The following is an 18,323-nucleotide window of genomic DNA, read 5'->3' as shown; positions in this document are numbered from 1 at the left end:
TCTGTCCCTGACTGCTGAACTGAACTGGCGGTTGGGTCAGGGGTGAGTGGCGCAGACTGAAGGAGCAGCCCAGCTACTTCAGCAGCTGTGTGCCCTATGGCTACCCACGTCCCACACGCCTTGCTGAGATCGCACCTGGAGTCGGGTGCTGGCACCTAGAGGTCTTTGCTGTCCCGCTCCCCGCACCAGCTGCCACCAGACCGGGATGCTCCATGTTTTGCCCAGGGGGCCCTCAGGCAGTTCCCGATTGGTCAGTCCATCCCGGCGGCTGGGGGGGAGGCGGAGCCGACATTAGTATTAATCACAGGCAAGTTAGGCGGCCGCAAGGCCCTGTGAGTGGGAGGCCTTGGGTGGCTGCCTAATTAGAGAGCTGCCTCTGCCTGTGAGCACTGTTATTTAGGCACTGGTATAATTCAATACACATCAAAGCATAACTGAAACACATATTAAAGCGGGGTTCCACACAAATTTTGAACAATATCTGTATGTATTCTCTTCCTTGCCTAGATGCTGACATGCCGTTTAAAAAAATTTAAATCGCCATAATTATCTTTTATTTTTCTATTCTTCTTTGCACTTCCTGGTTCTCCTCCCGTGGGAGTAGGTGTGTTTCTAGCCTCTCCCAGACTCCTGGGAGCTAGTCTCAGGCTTCCCAGGATGCCACTGAGCATGTGCGGGAATGAGCGGTGAATGCTGGGAGCACAGCATTCACCACATCTAGGAAATAAATGCTTGTGGGCTTCAAATGCCCACAATGAAGATGGAAACCGCCTGCAGTGAATAATATAAGTTATTCTTTCCGACGAAATCTGACACAGGCGGACATATTACACACAATATGTGAGTATGTAATGCTGAGAAGAAAAGTTTGTGAATGAACTCAAAAAAAAAAAAACGATAGATAGGTGGACCCCCGCTTTAAGGATCATAAAGAGGCCGTCTGAAGTCCACCTGTATTGGACCTGCTTTCTGAGCTCTAAAGGCTAATCCAAACAATGTTTATAGGATTCATTGAACCCTAATCACAACAGTCCTTTATTTTGTTCAAAAACATAGCTAGTTTGCTGAGGGCCATGCATAGCATTTCACATGTTCTGGGCACTGCTAGCAGGGCTACTGTTAGAAATCAAAGGGTCCTGTACACCCTATCAGACAGCCCTGATAAAAATACACTAAAATTATTATTAGTGGACAAAAACATAACATAACTTGCAAAATTCCTGCTAAATGTAAACGATAAAACTGTATTGAGTTAATAAATAAGGCTCTGTGTATACATAAAGGCTTAAGGCTCATTCACATGGGCACTGTGGCCTGTACAGTGTGATTCAGTGTTTTTTTTTATGTGGTTGGAGCTGTGTGTAGGCAGGCTTTGTTACGCTATGGGGATGCAGCAGTTGTTACAAGCACAGCCACAGGTCCTAATTTGACAGTTGTGTGGATGCAGGTGAATGGCCCCAAGCACAGACAGTGTGCATTCAGGGCCACTCGCTCACACCTGCACGCCTGTCAAATTAGGACCTGTGGCTGTGCTCGTACAGCTGCTGTCTCCCCATAGCGTAACAGATGGTTCCAGCCGCACAAACGACTCATTCACACTGTATGGCATGGGTCTCTAAACTTTCTAAACAAAGGGCTAGTTTACTTTCCTTCAAACTTTTAGGGGGACTGGACTGTGACTAGCAGGAATATAATTTTTTTTCTGGCATCAGTAGGAGTAAACGGTGCCCCATCTTTGTATTAGGGGGAGGAATAGTCTCCCATTGTTAGTGTTAGTGGGAGAAATAGTGGCCCATTGTTGATGTAAGTGGGCAGAATAGTGCCTCATATCAGTGGAATGAATAGTGCCTCAAGGGACAGATAAAGGCAAGCACAGGGCTGTAGTTTGGAGACCGCTGCTGTATGGGCTATTTTTAACATTTCTTTTTTTCCCCCCAAAGTTGTGGGTGGTGGGGGTTGTCTTTGGTGAAATATCAGGGGTCTAAACAGACCCTTGAAGTCTCACGTTTGAGACAGAGAAAGGGATATAAACTCCTCAGTCCTTTCACTGCAGCCTGCAGCTGCACTAGATTGTGAATGAACAGAAGGTGCTATGTGCAGTGACTCCTGTTAATTCACAAACTGATGCATAGTAAACACAGTTTACTATGCTTTAGTTATGAATACAGTGAGTGATTGATACCAGTCACTGATGGTTTTTATTCAGGAAAGCAAGGGGACAATAAATATGACATATTTACCATCCCTTGCCCCACTCTCCATCCTGAAACATCCCTCTGTATGCCTGCAGCTGCTGGCAGGAGGCAGAGTGGGAAATCCAGCAGTGCTGTGGGTGGGGGGCAGGGGAGCCCAGGAGGCAAGGGGAAGAGGGTGGTGCACAGGGAGGGTGATCAGCACGCTGGGGGGCAATTGAAAGAACCCATCCCCTGTATGGCTCTCTCTAGAGCAGCTGAAAGCTGGTGGGAGGGAGAGGAGGAGAAGCCAGCTTTCAGCCACTCCAGAGAAAGCCACACAGGGGATCGGTTACAGTAACTGCCTTCTTGCTGCTTCGATCAGCCTCCTTGCCCACATACAGTGGGGAAAATAATTATCTGATCTGCTGCAGATTTTGTAAGTTTGCCCACTTACTAAGAAATGAAGGGCCTATAATTTTTATTATGTATAGGTGTATTTTAAATCATAGAGACAGAATATCAACCAAAAATCCAGAAAAAACACATAAAACAAGTGTTATAAATTAAGTTGCAGTTCGGTGAGTAAAATAAGTATTTGATCCACAAGCAAAAGATAACAAAGAAGTGGTTAAAGAAGAAGCACATTAAGGTCATCAGTGGCCTTGCCACTCTCCAGACCTTAATCCTATAAGAAATTTATGGGAGGAGCTGAAACTTCGAGTTGCCAAGCGACAGCCAATAAACCTTAAGGATTTAGAGAAGATCTGTAAAGAAGAGTGGAACAAAATCCCTCCTGAGATGTGTGCAAACCTGGTCACTAACTATAAAGCCCCATACACACGATAGGACTTTGTGCAAACTTTCCTGTGGATTTTTGTACAAAGAGCATAAGTTTGTATTGCATACAGACGGCAGGACTTTTCCAGCCAACTTTCACCAAATCACGTGGTTTTTCAGCTCTTTACCACCACCCTTTGGTCAGCTTCTGTATTGTTGTCTGATATTGTGTCAATCTCGCCGCTTTTATCGGCGAGATTGACACCTTGCGAGCTGGGTTCACACTGGTGCGGGGATCCTACTTGGATCCCCGCCAATGCCAGGCACTGTGTTTGGTATGAATCTTGAGGGGGAACTCCACGCCAAATTTACCGGCATGGGTTCCCCTCCAGGGGCATACCAGGCTCTTAGGTCCTGTATGGATTTTAAAGGGAACCCCTACGCTGAAAAAAACACGCGGGGGTCCCTCCAAGATCCATACCAGACCCTTATCCAAGCACGCAGCCTGGCCGGTCAGGAAAGGGGGAGGGGACGAGCGAGTACCCCCCCTCCTGAGCCGTACCGGGCCACATGCACTCAACATAAGGGGGTGGGCGCTTTGGGGGAGGGGGGCACCCTGCGGCCCCCCACCCCAAAGCACCTTGTCCCCATGTTGATGAGGACAAGGGCCTCTTCCCGACAACCCTGGCCGTTGGTTGTCGGGGTCTGCGGGCGGAGGGCTTATTGGAATCCGGGATCCCCCTTTAATAAGGGGGCCCCCAGATCCCGGCCCCCCCACCCTATGTCACCCTAAGTAATTTATTAGGCAGCTCCGGGCGTCTTCTTCCGACTTCGGGGGTCTTCTTCCGACTTCGGAGGTCTCTCCGGCATCTTCTCCCGGTGTCCGGTTCTTCTCCGCTCTCTCTGGCCTCTTCTCCCGGTGTCCGGTTCTTCTGCCGGGCTCCTCCGCTATCTTCTGCCACTCTTTTGCTAACGGTGGCCTGGACTTCTACCTCGTTTTCTTCCCTCTTCTTTTCTTCCGATGTTGACACGATGCTCTCTCCCGATGTAATGCTGTGTAAGCGTTCCGTAATTACTTATATAGGAGGTGACCCCGCCCCCTTATGACGTTACAGTCCCGGGGCATGCTGGGACTGTGACCTCATAAGGGGGCGTGGTCATGTCATCTGAAGAAGAGAAGAGGGGAGAAGACGACGAAGAAGACCGGGCCACCGCTAGCAAAAGAGCGGCAAAAGAGCAGAAGATAGCGGAGGAACCCGGCAGGAGAGGCCGAACACCGGGAGAAGAGGCCGGAGACCGGGAGAAGAACCGGACATCTGGAGAAGAGGCTGGAGAGATCCCCGAAGTCGGAAGAAGACCCCCCGGAGCTGCCTAATAAATTACTTTAAAAACCTGTGTAATGTGTTTTTTTATTGACACTTTTTTCCCTAGGTGAATGGGTAGGGGCTCCTGGATTCCGATAAGCCCCCCGCCCGCAGACCCCCTACAACCAACGGTCAGGGTTGTCGGGAAGAGGCCCTTGTTCTCATCAACATGGGAACAAGGTGCTTTGGAGTGGGGGGCCCGCAGGGCGCCCCCTCCCCCAAAGCACCCACCCCCCATGTTGAGGGCATGCGGCCTGGTACGGTTCAGGAGGGGGGGGGGCGCTCGCTCGTCCCCACCCCCTTTCCTGACCGTCCAGGCTGCGTGCTCGGATAAGGGTCTGGTATGGATTTTGGGGGGTACGTTTTTTTGGCGTAGGGGATTCCCCTTAAATTCCATACCAGACCTAAGGGCCTGGTATACCCCCAGAGGGGAATTCCCTCTCACGCTCGTTCACAATAGGAAAATGTGTTTTTTCTTTTGCAGCCAGCGCGAGATGTACAGTACCCTGTCGCCGAGAACCAGCGCGAACCCATCAACATTCTCGCGGCTGCGTACTGTAGTTTGTACAAAAGTCCGATGGTTTTGTGTAGACACGATCAGACTTTGCTCCATCAGACTTTTGTTGCCGGAAAGTTTGTGTGCGTTCGCACAGCCAACAAAAATCCGATGGAAACAGAAAAACTTTGTCCGATGGAGTGTACACACGGTCGGATGTTGCTCCAAAACAGCTAATTTGCATGTTTGTTGTCAAAAAGTCCGATCGTGTGTACGGGCCTTAAGAAACTCACCTCTGTGCTTGCCAACAAGGGTTTCTCTACCAAGTACTACGTCATGTTTTGCTTGGGGATCAAATACTTTTTTTACTTAATGAATTACAACTCAATTTATAACCTTTTTAGCATGTGTTTTTTTCTGGATTTTTGGTTGATATTCTGTCTCTATCATTTAAAATACACCTATGATAAAAATTGTAGACCCTTCATTTCTTTGTAAGCGGGCAAACTTACAAAATCTGCAGAAGATCAAATAATTATTTTCCCCACTGTACAATTCTCCCCGCTGCCCAAACCCCCCTGTTGGACTGGGTCTTGTACAGGAGGACAGATGGGTATCTTCTTATTAGTAGCCTTGACTGCTAGAAGAGTTCATAAAAAAGTGAACAGTAAGGTTATGGGGGTACCTCATCCTATAATGATATACAAAAACAAAGAACCAACATGACAGACTATCACGATACCAAAGAGGAATTTTAGGACTAAATACTTTTTAGTAAATTTATTTTACAAAAAATTCATATATAGAAAACCAACCATCTTTGTGACCTTGTTTGCATTAATTTTTGTCGAACCTTATAAAAACAACTTTAGTGATTTTATTGTGTTTTCTATGTATGATTTTTTTGTAAAAAAATTCTTTAAAAAGTATTTAGTTCTAAAATTCCTCTTTGGTACCGTGATAGTCCGTCATGTCGGTTCTTTGTGTATATGCTAGAAGAGTTCAATTAATCCTATACATGCATGACATTGGGAGGTCAGGAGGGATTAGGGTGGCCTTTTAAAAGAATTTCAACATTAAAGGACATCTGTGCCCAGACATTAAACTCTAAAATTTACATGTTCTTAGCAAGCAGCAAAAAGACTTTACAGCAATCCATCCCTGACCACTCTAGGTGCTTTTAATGTGAAGTTATTCACTCACAAATATCACAACATAGATTCTACAGTCATGTTTCAGTTGGTTTATAGATGCTCAAAAGCACCTTCTGGTTGTTTCCATTAGAAGGCTGGCAAGTCTACCAAGATTCTGGTAGATAGAAAGGAAAAGGGACAGAGCTAAGACTTGAAAAAACGGTGTTGTGAACTTTGAAAATTATATTTTTACAAAATACTTACAGATATGGAGGTCATGAATGGCTTATGCTTTTACTGCTTGTTCATCATATGTAAATACTTTAGTGTGCATGATCTGGACACAGGCTCACTTTAACTTTAAAACATTTACAAAACACAGTAATTGGGATTTGCTATTAGTTTTTGCTAGTGTTATATAAATAATGTATTTAAACACGTGGAACTATAAACCTTGGTATAGTAAATCCCTAGACCCCAGTATCAAGAATTATTATTAACCGTAGTATTATTGTATAGATCTTAATTGTATGTGAAATGCAATATATGCTTAGTAGATGCTGTCAAGCATTGATTTTTTTTGTATCCTTTTACCTAGGTAATGCCTGAAAGTGTGATGCTTATTTTCAATTTTGTTAAATCATCCCTTAAAGAGAGAGAAATTCCATTAAAGGGAACATTAGCTAAGAGCTTAATTACCCTGGTATCCACTGCCATGGAGGTGTCATCCAAATGGCCAGTCATGAAAAATATATTCATGGATGGAATAGATACTATTAGCGATTTGATGCTGGTAAGGTCAATAATGTTAAAATGAATGGTATATTTGCAATTCCAATTTTTTTTTGTTTAATGAATTAAGATATAAGCAGGATTATTGTAGGTGGTATAATTTACATTTTCAATGCGTTTTTGTTTACCTCAAGATTAGATGCTTGCTGGATGAACTGCAATGTCAAAGTTACAAAGAAATTTAAAGTGGTTGTAAAGTCTAAAGGTTTTTTACTTTAATGCATTCTCTGCATTAGGGTAAAAAAACCTTTTAGATGCAGTCCCCTCCTTAAATACTTACCTGACCCCAATCTCGATCCAGCCCTGTGCCCAAGAGCAGCGTTGCTGCACTCACTCTCCCTCCTCACTGGCCTTAATGAGAGCAGTGGGAGCTATTGGTTCCTGCTGCTGTCAATCAAATCCAGTGATGTGGGAGGAGGAGCGGGGCCGAGCAGCACTATGTGTGTCAATAGACACATACAGTGTAGCTTGGGATCAAGCCTGCATGAGTGCCCTCTAGCAAGTGGAGTATTCGGTATAGGGGAGGAGCCAAGAGTGGCAGCAAGGTACTCCAGGAGGATCAGGGCTGCTCTGTGCAAAACCATTGCATAGAGCAGGTAAGTAAAATATTTTGTTATTTAAAAAAAAAAAAAAAAAAAAAAAGACCCTTTACGATCACCAAACTCAAAAACAAAGTAATCTATTATGATATCTCTCTTCTAAAAAATGGGCTAAAACACAGTGGCTTACTTTCACGGACTCTCAGCTCCCTCCAGGTCAGAGAAGTGGAGTAGAGGATATGCTAATTAATTAATGTTCAAGCAGAGGTAGGCAATCAGTAGCACTACCACTGCACACACTTACACCATAGATTAGTCCTCATGCCTATGACCTTGACAGGTCCTTGTAAGTATTCCTACTGGCTTTTGGATAAACTGAGCTTAGCCATATGTGTAATAGGTTATCTCAGTATTCCTTTACTGTATTTGCGTAGCCTGGGGAGGCACTAAATGGTAGTTATTATTATAAAGAAATTATATAGCACCAACAATTTGCACAGTGCTTTACAACATTAGGGCAAACAGTATAGTTACAATACAATTCAATACAGGAGGAATCAGGGGGGCCTGCTCCTTAGTAGTTACAGTATAGTGCTATAATCAAACTCGGTTTAAGAGAATATCTATCTCTCTCTCTATAAATCTATATACATACGTATATACAGTATATCGTTACATAGGTAGTCTAGTTGAAAAAAGACACAAGTTCATCCAGTTCAACCCACAGAAAAAAAAACCACAATCAAACATAGAAAACCTCCATATACACAATCCTATACCCACAGTTGTTCCAGATGATCCAGAGGAAGGCAAAAAAAAAAAAACAGCAAAGCATGATCCAATTTGCTCCAGTGGCGAAAAAAAAAATTCCTTCCTGATCCCCTAAGAGGCAATCAGATATTCCCTGGATCAACTTTTCCTATAAATATTAGTATCCAGTTATATTATGTACATTGAAGAAAGAATCCAGACCTTTTTTAAAACAATCCACTAAGCTGGCCACAACCAGCTCTTGAGGGAGTCTATTCCATATTTTCACAGCTCTTACTGTGAAGAAGCCTTTCCGTATTTGGAGAGTAAATATCTTTTCCTCAAGTTATAAAGAGTGCCCCCTTGTCCTCTGTGATGACCTTGAAGTGAATAACTCCACAAGTTCACTATTTTGACCACTTTTGTATCTATACACGTTGATCATATCCCCCCTCATTCTCCTTTTCTCAAAAGAGAATAAATTGAGTTCAGCTAATCTCTCCTGATAGCTGAGCTCCTCCATGCCTCTTATAATTTTGGTTGCCCTTCTCTGCATTTTCTCCAGTTCCCCGATATCCTTTTTGTAAACTAATGCCCAAAACTGAACTGCATATTCCACATGAGAACTTACTAATGATTTGTACAGGGGAAAATTATATGTCTCTCTCTGCAGTCCATTCTTTTTTTTAATACAAGAAAGGATTTTGCTTGCCTTGGAAACTGCAGCTTGGCATCGCATGCTATTTTTAAGTCTATGATTTTATTAAGTCTATTATATATATATATATATATATATATATATATATATATATATATATATATATATATATATATATATATATATATATATACACACACACCTAACAACAGGCTCAATAATCTATGAAAGTGTGTATACCCTGGTTTATATCGCGTACGTTTGAAACAAGAATGTACTAGTACCGTTGCTTATAAAATAATCTATGTGTATTATATGACCTCATAAAAAAAAAAAAATCGGTCAGATAAGCTATAATTCGGACTCAGCAGGAGGTGTAGCAGACCTCTGCAGGGGTATCACTGCTTCCACACATTGAGCAATTGTACTTCTCTGCAGCATGTTGTTAGGGGAAATTATTCCTTCTTACTAAGGCTGTGGTTGGTTTTTATAAAGAAAAAAATCTGTAAGAATTTAAACACCTTTTCTTTTGATGCATCTGAGATGTATTTAGCCTATTTAAACTGGAAGTTTGATTGGGTTTTAAGGTAAAGTAAGGCATACAGGAACCGGCCAAGGTTTGAATCATTAATGGACAGGCTGAATGTAACAAGTTAATCGATCAATCAACTTGGGTACAGCCAGCCTGCTGGATTCTCTTGCTAAAGCCGCTAGTGATAATCACTATCTTCTCCCAGCGGGAAGGGCTTCCCCCTCACCCCCCGCCAGGAAAAGACAATGGCTTGGCAGGAGGGATTCCTGCATCAACACTGTCTGTGGTTGCAGGAAAGAAATTTGCTCTGTGTATGGCCAGCCTAATGCAAAATATATTTTATTCATACATCTTTTGCATTGAAAGAACCATGAGTTATCCAGCCAATAATTACAATGACCAAATATGTGTTATAAAAGGTGACCGTAGAGCCAGGGATAGCAGCGAAGGAAAAGAAAAGAGAAAAAAAATTGAGTGGGTCTTGAGAAGAGCAGGGACAATGAGAAGAGAGTAGAGGAAGACCAGAACAAGAAGATTGTCTTTCACATTGACCTACAATCTCCAACATATAGAACTCTGGTTTTCTTCTGATATACAAACCCCCCATTGCTGCAATTGGGGTTAAAGTAACAAAAGCACACAGCCCAGCACACTCATAGAGAATTGCATTGTTCCATGGCTGGGCAGACTCACGCCAAGCTTAAAATCCTTTTTTTTTCTGTGATTTTAATATTCAATCCACACCAAGGGAAGCATTCTCAGTAAGGAGTCAGCAATGGCAGCTCAGTTTTTTTTCCTTTAACAATACCATATATGCAAACTCAAACATTTTGCACTTCACTTAGACTTAACATGCACTACATTGATTTTGTCCCAGTCTTAAACTTACCTTTACATTTGTAGATTTTTTAAATTGATATTTGGAGATGATCTAGAGCAGGGGTAGGCAACCTTTTGAGCACAGTTTGCTGAAAAATATTTTCAAAGAAATTGAGAGTGCCGATTTTATAACAAAAAAATGTCAACTTCACACTCTCAATCACGAAAAGGATTTTTTTAATAAATGCTGTAAACTACTTGAGTAGTAGTGAGAAATTACCATCCTGCACTCTCACGCCTCAGATCAGCCCCAATTCATGCACCTTCACACCTCAGATCACTGTCCCCCCTGCAAATCTGTTTTACCACTGTACCCCCCTGCACATCTGCCCCACCACTGTACCATCCTGCACATTTGCCAGATGAGCCCCCCTGCTCACCTGTCCCACCACTGTAACCCCCAGCTCATCTGTCCCACCACTATAACCCCCTTATCATCTGCCCCACCATCGTACCACCCTGCTCTTCTGTCCCACCACTGTACCACCCTGCTCTTCTGTCCCACCACTGTAACCCCCTGCTCTTCTGTCCCACCACTGTAACCCCCTGCTCATCTGCCCACCAATGTTTCCCCTTTCTCATCTGTCCCACCACTGTACCTCCCTGCACATCTGCTCCACCGCCGTACCCCCATGCTATTCTGGCTCACCTCTGAACCGTCTTCTCATTTGTCCTAACACTGAACTTATCTGCTCATCTGCCCCACCACTGTAACCCCCTTTCTCATCTGCCTCACCAATGTACCTCCTGCACATCTGTCTTACCTCTGTACCTCCTGCACATCTGTCCTACCTCTGTTCCCCCTGCTCATCTGTCCCACCAATGTACCTCCTTTCTCCTCTGCCCTGCCACTGTACCCCCCTGTACATCTGCCCCACCTCTGTACCCCCTGCTCTTCTGCCCAACCACTGTAACCCCCTGCTCATCTGTCCCACCAATGTACCTCCTTTCTCCTCTGCCCTGCCACTGTACCCCCCTGTACATCTGCCCCACCTCTGTACCCCCTGCTCTTCTGCCCAACCACTGTAACCCCCTGCTCATCTGTCCCACCAATGCACCTCCTTTCACATCTGCCCTACCCCTGTACCCCCTGTACATCTGCACCACCTCTGTACCCCTGCTCTTCTGCCCAACCACTGTAACTCCCTGCTCATCTGTCCCACCAATGCACCTCCTTTCACATCTGCCCTACCCCTGTACCCCCTGTACATCTGCACCACCTCTGTACCCCTGCTCTTCTGCCCAACCACTGTAACTCCCTGCTCATCTGTCCCACCAATGCACCTCCTTTCACATCTGCCCCACCGCTGTATCCCCCTGCTGCTCTTCTGTCCCACCGCTGAACTCCCTTCTCATCTGGCCCAACACTGAACCCCCCCTGCTCATCTGTCCCACCACTGAACCCCCTTCTCATCTGCTCCAACACTGAACCCCCCCCCGCTCATCTGTCCCACCACTGTAACCCCCTGCTCATCCGCCCCATCACTGTATCCCCCTGCTTTTCTGTCCCACCGCTGAACCCCCTTCTCATCCCTCGCACTACTGTAACCCTGCTGCTCATCTGCCCCACCACTGTTCCCTACTGCACATCTGCTCCATCAACGTATCCCCATGCTCTTCTGTCTCACTACTGAATCACCTTTTCATCTGTCCTAACACTAAACCCATCTGCTCATCTGCCCCACCAATGTACCTCCTGAACATCTGTCTCACCTCTGTACCCCCTTCTCTTTTGCCCCATTTCTGTTCCCCCTGCTCTTCTGTCCTACCAATACACCTTCTTTCACATCTGCCCCACTGCTCTACCCCCCTGCTTTTCTGTCCCATCACTGAACCCCCTTCTCGTCTGCCCCAACACCGAACCCCCCTGCTAATCTGCCCCATCAATGTCCCACTGCTGAAGTCCCTTCTCATCTCTTCCACCACTGTACCTCCCTGTACATCTGCCCCACCATTGTACCTCCTGCTCTTCTGTCCCACCTCTGAACTACTCCTGCTCATTTTCCCCCACTGCTGTACCCTCCTACTCATCTGCTCCACTGCTGTACCCTCTTCTCATCTATGATATGCGTGATATGCAGAGTGGTGAAAGGAAGCAGAGATGAGACACATTTCCCTGTCCTGTCACACACACCCTTCTGATCCACCTCTCGCATCCAGCCCACGTGCTTGTATGTGATGTCACATACAAGCATCTGGAATAGATGCGCAATGATGAGCTCAGGTCAGGGGTATTTTCTGAAAGAAGTGGGCCTGTGTGCAGGATCATAAGTTGGGCCCCCCGCAGCTGAGGAAAAGTACGGCGCTTTGTGCCGCAGCAAAAGTTGGGTGTGATTTTCATTGTGCTGAATACTGGCTGTGGCTTAAAGGGACACAGAGTGCAGGGGTTCAGTAGTAAGTGATGCAAAGGTTCAGGAATAATTTCAAGAAAGTACCCAGAAGCTCAACAGTAATTCCACAAACTGTCATCTGATTGGGGTTTTTTCAATCACTGTGAAATCCCTTCTTTCTGAGATTGGTAGTGGCAAGCAAGTGACTCATCTTCCTCCCAGATGGTGGATGGGGCTAGCAGGACTGTGATTCGCTTTAGCAGGGACAAATGACAGTCCTCCTCCTCCTGGAAACAGGGACCGCCCCCTCTAGCAGAACTGCACCCAATCTCTTCCCCCATCACAAAAGCTGACGATTGCAGCTACAGCAAAGTTAGAGAACCAAACAATGTTTCCCATCAATGTGTGGGGGCACAGTGCCTACCCCTCAGTTCATGTGTGGCGTGGGGAGTTCTGAAATTGGAATGCATTAGTGTCTCACTGACACTTCCCTGCACTGCTCTGCTGATGAGGAGGGATGTGAGTGCCAACAAAAGAGGCTTTGAGTGCCGCTTTCAGCACTAGTGCCGGGGTTGCCTACCCCTGATCTAGAGAATGCAGTTGACATCGATAATTTAAGGCAACTTACTAGCTACTTTGTTTACACTGTTTTATTATAATATGTAACTTGAACTCTTTAGCATTTTAGTATGTAAAGAACTATTGTTATTATTTTCATTTAATGTATATTTTATTTTATTTTTTTCTGCATTTTGTTTCACTGAAGCACATTATCTTAAACAGCGAGCAGCAGTTCAATCTTAGCACAAGTTTTCTGGAACTTCAGACTAGCATACATGAAAACTGTCAGAACTACATTCAAACAATTGGTCCTGCAACAGTTCATTTCCCCAAATTACTGGATACTTCATGCAGAACACATAATACTTCAGCTTTCACGTGTTACATAAGTCAGCTGATGTATTTCAAAGATAAAGAGTATTTCTGGGCAACACTGCCATTTGAGGTAGGTACACATTGAAAAAAAATGATATATTATATGATCCTCTTAGATATATTATGTTATGGTCTTAGAGGAATGACCAAAGATGTATTAAATGTAACTTGCAGTTTTGGTAAGTAGAAGAAGGAAGAAGAAAGAAGATATATATTTATGTAATTGTTGGCAGACAAAATACGAGACTATTGTAAGATAAACAAACCATGAACTTAGAAGTTAGCTTACAAGCGCTCTACCTCTGCTTCTGGAAATGTATGTAAAAAGCATTTACTTTTTTTGAGTTACTGAACAAACAGCTACAGTGGGTATAGAAAATAATCAACCCCCTCCCCCTTTAAAATAATCACATTTTGTTGCTTTGCAGCCTGAAATGAAGACAAACACAGTTTTTGTTTTATCCAGCTCTATTTACTCAGTGCAACTTATAACATCCAAATTAAAGATATAACACCAACATGTCAGAAAAAATAGGAAAAAAAAATCAAAAACAGAATTACTGAAATTACTGAATTCAAAGCATAGTTGACACAACAACCCCTGGCAAAAATTATGGAATCACCAGTCCCTGAGGATGTTCCTTCAGTTGTTTATTGTTGTAGAAAAAATGCAGATCACAGACATGGCCAAAACCTAAAGGCATTTCAAATGGCAACTTTCTGGCTTTAACCACTTCAGCCCCGGAAGGATTTACCCCCTTCCTGACCAGAGCACTTTTTACAATTTGGCACTGCGTCGCTTTAACTGCTAATTGCGCGGTCATGCAATGCTGTACCCAAATGGAATTTGCGACCTTTTCTTCCCACAAATAGAGCTTTCTTTTAATGTTATTTGATCACCTCTGCGGTTTTTATTTTTTGCTCTATAAACGGAAAAAGACCGAAAATTTTGAAAAAAATGGCATTTTCTACTTTTTGTTATAAAAAAAATCCAATAAACTCAATTTTAGTCATACATTTAGGCCAAAATGTATTCGGCCACATGTCTTTGGTAAAAAAAATGTCAATAAGCGTATATTTATTGGTTTTCGCAAAAGTTATAGCGTCTACAAACTAGGGTACATTTTCTGTAATTTACACAGCTTTTAGTTTATGACTGCCTATGTCATTTCTTGAGGTGCTAAAATGGCAGGGCAGTACAAACCCCCCCCCCCCAAATGACCCCATTTTGGAAAGTAGACACCCCAAGGAAATTGCTAAGAGGCATGTTGAGCCCATTGAATATTATTTTTTTTTGTCCAAAGTGATTGAATAATGACAAAAAAAAAAACAAATTAGAAAAAGTTGTCACTAAATGATATATTGCTCACACAGGCCATGGGCATATGTGGAATTGCACCCCAAAATACATTCAGCTGCTTCTCCTGAGTACGGGGATACCACATGATGTGGGACTTTTTGGGAGCCTAGCCGCGTACGGGGCCCCGAAAACCAATCACCGCCTTCAGGATTTCTAAGGGCGTAAATTTTTGATTTCACTCCTCACTACCTATCACAGTTTTGAAGGCCATAAAATGTCCAGATGGCACAACCCCCCCCACCCAATGACCCATTTTGGAAAGTAGACACCCCAAGCTATTTGCTGAGAGGCATGTTGAGTCCATGGAATATTTTATATTTTGACACAAGTTGCAGGAAAGTGACACATTTTTTTTTTTCACAAAGTTGTCACTAAATGATATATTGCTTACACAGGCCATGGGCATATGTGGAATTGCACCCCAAAATACATTTAGCTGCTTCTCCTGAGTATGGGGATACCACATGTGTGGGACTTTTTGGGAGCCTAACTGCATACGGGGCCCCGAAAACCAATCACCGCCTTCAGGATTTCTAAGGGCGTAAATTTTTGATTTCACTCTTCACTACCTATCAAAGTTTCAGAGGCCATGGAATGCCCAGGTGGCACAACCCCCCCCCCCCCAAATGACCTCATTTTGGAAAGTAGACACCCAAAGCTATTTGCTGAGAGGCATGGTGAGTATTTTGCAGCTCTCATTTGTTTTTGAAAATGAAGACAGACAAGAAAAATTTTTTTTTTTTCTTTTTTCAATTTTCAAAACTTTGTGACAAAAAGTGAGGTCTGCAAAATACTCACTATACCTCTCAGCAAATAGCTTGGGGTGTCTACTTTCCAAAATAGGGTCATTTGGGGGGGTTTTGAACTGTCCTGGCATTTTATGCACAACATTTAGAAGCTTATGTCACACATTACCCACTCTTCTAACCACTTGAAGACAAAGCCCTTTCTGACACTTTTTGTTTACATGAAAAAACTATTTTTTTTTTGCAAGAAAATGACTTTGAACCCCCAAACATTATATATATTTTTTTTAAGTAAATGCACTACAGATTAAAATGGTGGGTGTTTCATTTTTTTTTTTCACACAGTATTTGCGCAGCAATTTTTTCAAACGCATTTTTTTGGGAAAAAACACACTTTTTTAAATTTTAATGCACTAAAACACACTATATTGCCCAAATGTTTGATGAAGTAAAAAAGATGATCTTAGGCCGAGTACATGGATACCAAACATGACATGCTTTAAAATTGCGCACAAACGTGCAGTGGCACCAAATAAATACATTTTAAAAGCCTTTAAAAGCCTTTACAGGTTACCACTTTAGATTTACAGAGGAGGTCTACTGCTAAAATTACTACCCTTGATCTGACCTTCGCGGTGATACCTCACATGCATGGTGCAATTGCTGTTTACATTTGACGCTTGCGTTCGCCTTAGCGCGAGAGCAGGGGGGGACAGGGGTGCTTTTTTTTTTTCCTTTATTATTTTTTTGCTTTTTTATCTTATTTTTAAACTGTTCCTTTCATTTTATTTTTTTTTAATCATTTTTATTGTTATCCCAGGGAAAGTAAATATCCCCTATGATAGCAATAGGTAGTGAAAGGTACTCTTTTTTGAAAAAATTGGGGTCTATTAGACCCTAGATCTCTCCTCTGCCCTCAAAGCATCTGACCACACCAAGATCGGTGTGATAAAATGCTTTCCCAATTTCCCAATGGCGCTGTTAACATCCGGCGAAATCTAAGTCATGAAATGCTCGTAGCTTCCGGTTTCTTAGGCCATAGAGATGTTTGGAGCCACTCTGGTCTCTGATCAGCTCTATGGTCAGCTGGCTGAATCACCGGCTGCATTGTCAGGTTCCCTGTTGAGATAGGAGAGCCAGAGAAAAACACGGAAGACGGTGGGGGGGGCATTCCCTCCCACTGCTTGTAAAAGCAGTCTAGAGGCTAATTAGCCGCTAGGATTGCTTTTACATGAAAGCCAACCGCTGGCTGAAAAGAATGATACCAAGATGATACCTAAACCTGCAGGCATCATTCTGGTATAACCACTCAAATTCGTGAATTGTGTACCTGAAGACAAAAAAATGGTTAACAGTAAAACACAGTAAACGGTAAAGTATAAAAAATTACATACCTGAAAAGTAAACTTGATAAAACATAACAATAAAACATTGCAGAATAGAGAATAGAGAGAGAGAGAACAATAAAACGACAACTATTTTTTTTTTTTTTATATATTTTTTGTGTTTTTTTTTAAATTTTTTTACACTTTTTTTTGTAACTGTAACTTTTATAACTGTAACTGGTTCCAGGTTCGGGTCCCTCAAAATGCGATGGCATCTTGGGAGACCCTGTGAAAGTGTGCCTAGTCTGTGCAATGCTGTACCCTACGCTAATACTCAACTCAACTATATCCACGCTTGCTGTAGACATGACATCTTTTTTGGGGGGGTTCGTTGGGTAGGGGTACTCGGGAGGACATAAAGAAAATGTCTCTTATGCAGCCGACTGCATTTTCAATTGGATTGAGATCCGGACTGTTTGCTGGCCATGACATTGACCTTATGTGTCTATCTTCAAGGAATTTTTTCACAGTTTTTGCTCTATGGCAAGATGCATTATCATCTTGATAAATGATTTCATCATCCCTAAACATCCTTTCAATAGATGGGATAAGAAAAGTGTCCAAAATTTCAATGTAAACCTGTGCATTTATTGAAGATTTAATGACAGCCATCTCCCCATTGCCTTTACCTGACATGCAGCCCCATATCATAATTGACTGTGGAAATTTGCATGTTGTCTTCAGACAGTCGTCTGTGTAAATCTCATTGGAACGGCACCAAACAAAAGTTCCAGCATCATCACCTTGCCCAATGCAGATTCGAGATTCATCACTGAATATGACTTTCATCCAATCATCCACAGTCCACGATTGCCTTTCCTTAGCCCATTGTGACCTTGTTTTTTTGTGTTTAGGTGTTAGAAATGGCTTTCTTTTAGCTTTTCTGTATGTAAATTCCATTTTCTTTAGGCGGTTTCTTACAGTTTGGTCACAGATGTTGACTCCAGTTTCCTCCCATTTGTTCCTCATTTGTTTTGTTGTACATTTTCTGTTTTCAAGGCATATTGCTTTAAGTTTTCTGTCTTGACGCTTTGATGTCTTCCTTGGTCTACCAGTATGCTTGCCTTTAACCACCTTCCCATGTTGTTTGTATTTGGTCCATGTTTTAGACACAGCCGACTGTGAACAACCAACATCTTGTGCAACACTGCGTGATGATTTACCCTCTTTACCTACATACTAACAAGCAGATTTTATCTGATGCAGATGTTCGTGTTTGTAATGAAAATTTACAGGGTGATTCCATATTTTTTTCCTCAGAATTGAGTGATTCCATAATTTATTCCCTGTGCTTGTTCTATAAATCTAACTGTTACTGGCCACCACAATTATTTTTCTTGATTTCTTTTAGTGTTTCTTAAAGCCAGAAAGTTTCCATTTGAAATGCCTTTAGTTTTTGGCCATGTCTGTGATCTGCTTTTTTTCTACAACAATAAACAACTGAAGGAACATCCTCAGGGACTGGTGATTCC

General features: G+C 43.0%; 1 protein-coding gene across 3 annotated transcripts in view; it reads left to right on the top strand.

Annotated features, from left to right (window-relative positions):
- PKD1L1 (polycystin 1 like 1, transient receptor potential channel interacting) overlaps positions 1-18,323 on the top strand; it is a 412,276-nt gene that overhangs the window by 155,028 nt on the left and 238,925 nt on the right. For all 3 annotated transcript variants that reach the window (XM_073630682.1, XM_073630680.1, XM_073630681.1), the window contains exons 18-19: positions 6,543-6,737; positions 13,191-13,430. In XM_073630682.1, coding sequence (XP_073486783.1) covers positions 6,543-6,737; positions 13,191-13,430 — 435 coding nt within the window. The remainder of the gene's footprint in view (positions 1-6,542; positions 6,738-13,190; positions 13,431-18,323) is intronic.

Source organism: Aquarana catesbeiana, linkage group LG05, assembly GCF_042186555.1.
Source record: "Aquarana catesbeiana isolate 2022-GZ linkage group LG05, ASM4218655v1, whole genome shotgun sequence".
Lineage (NCBI taxonomy): Eukaryota > Metazoa > Chordata > Amphibia > Anura > Ranidae > Aquarana > Aquarana catesbeiana.
Note: the sequence above shows the minus strand (reverse complement) of the source record. Positions and strands in the feature narration are given on the sequence as shown.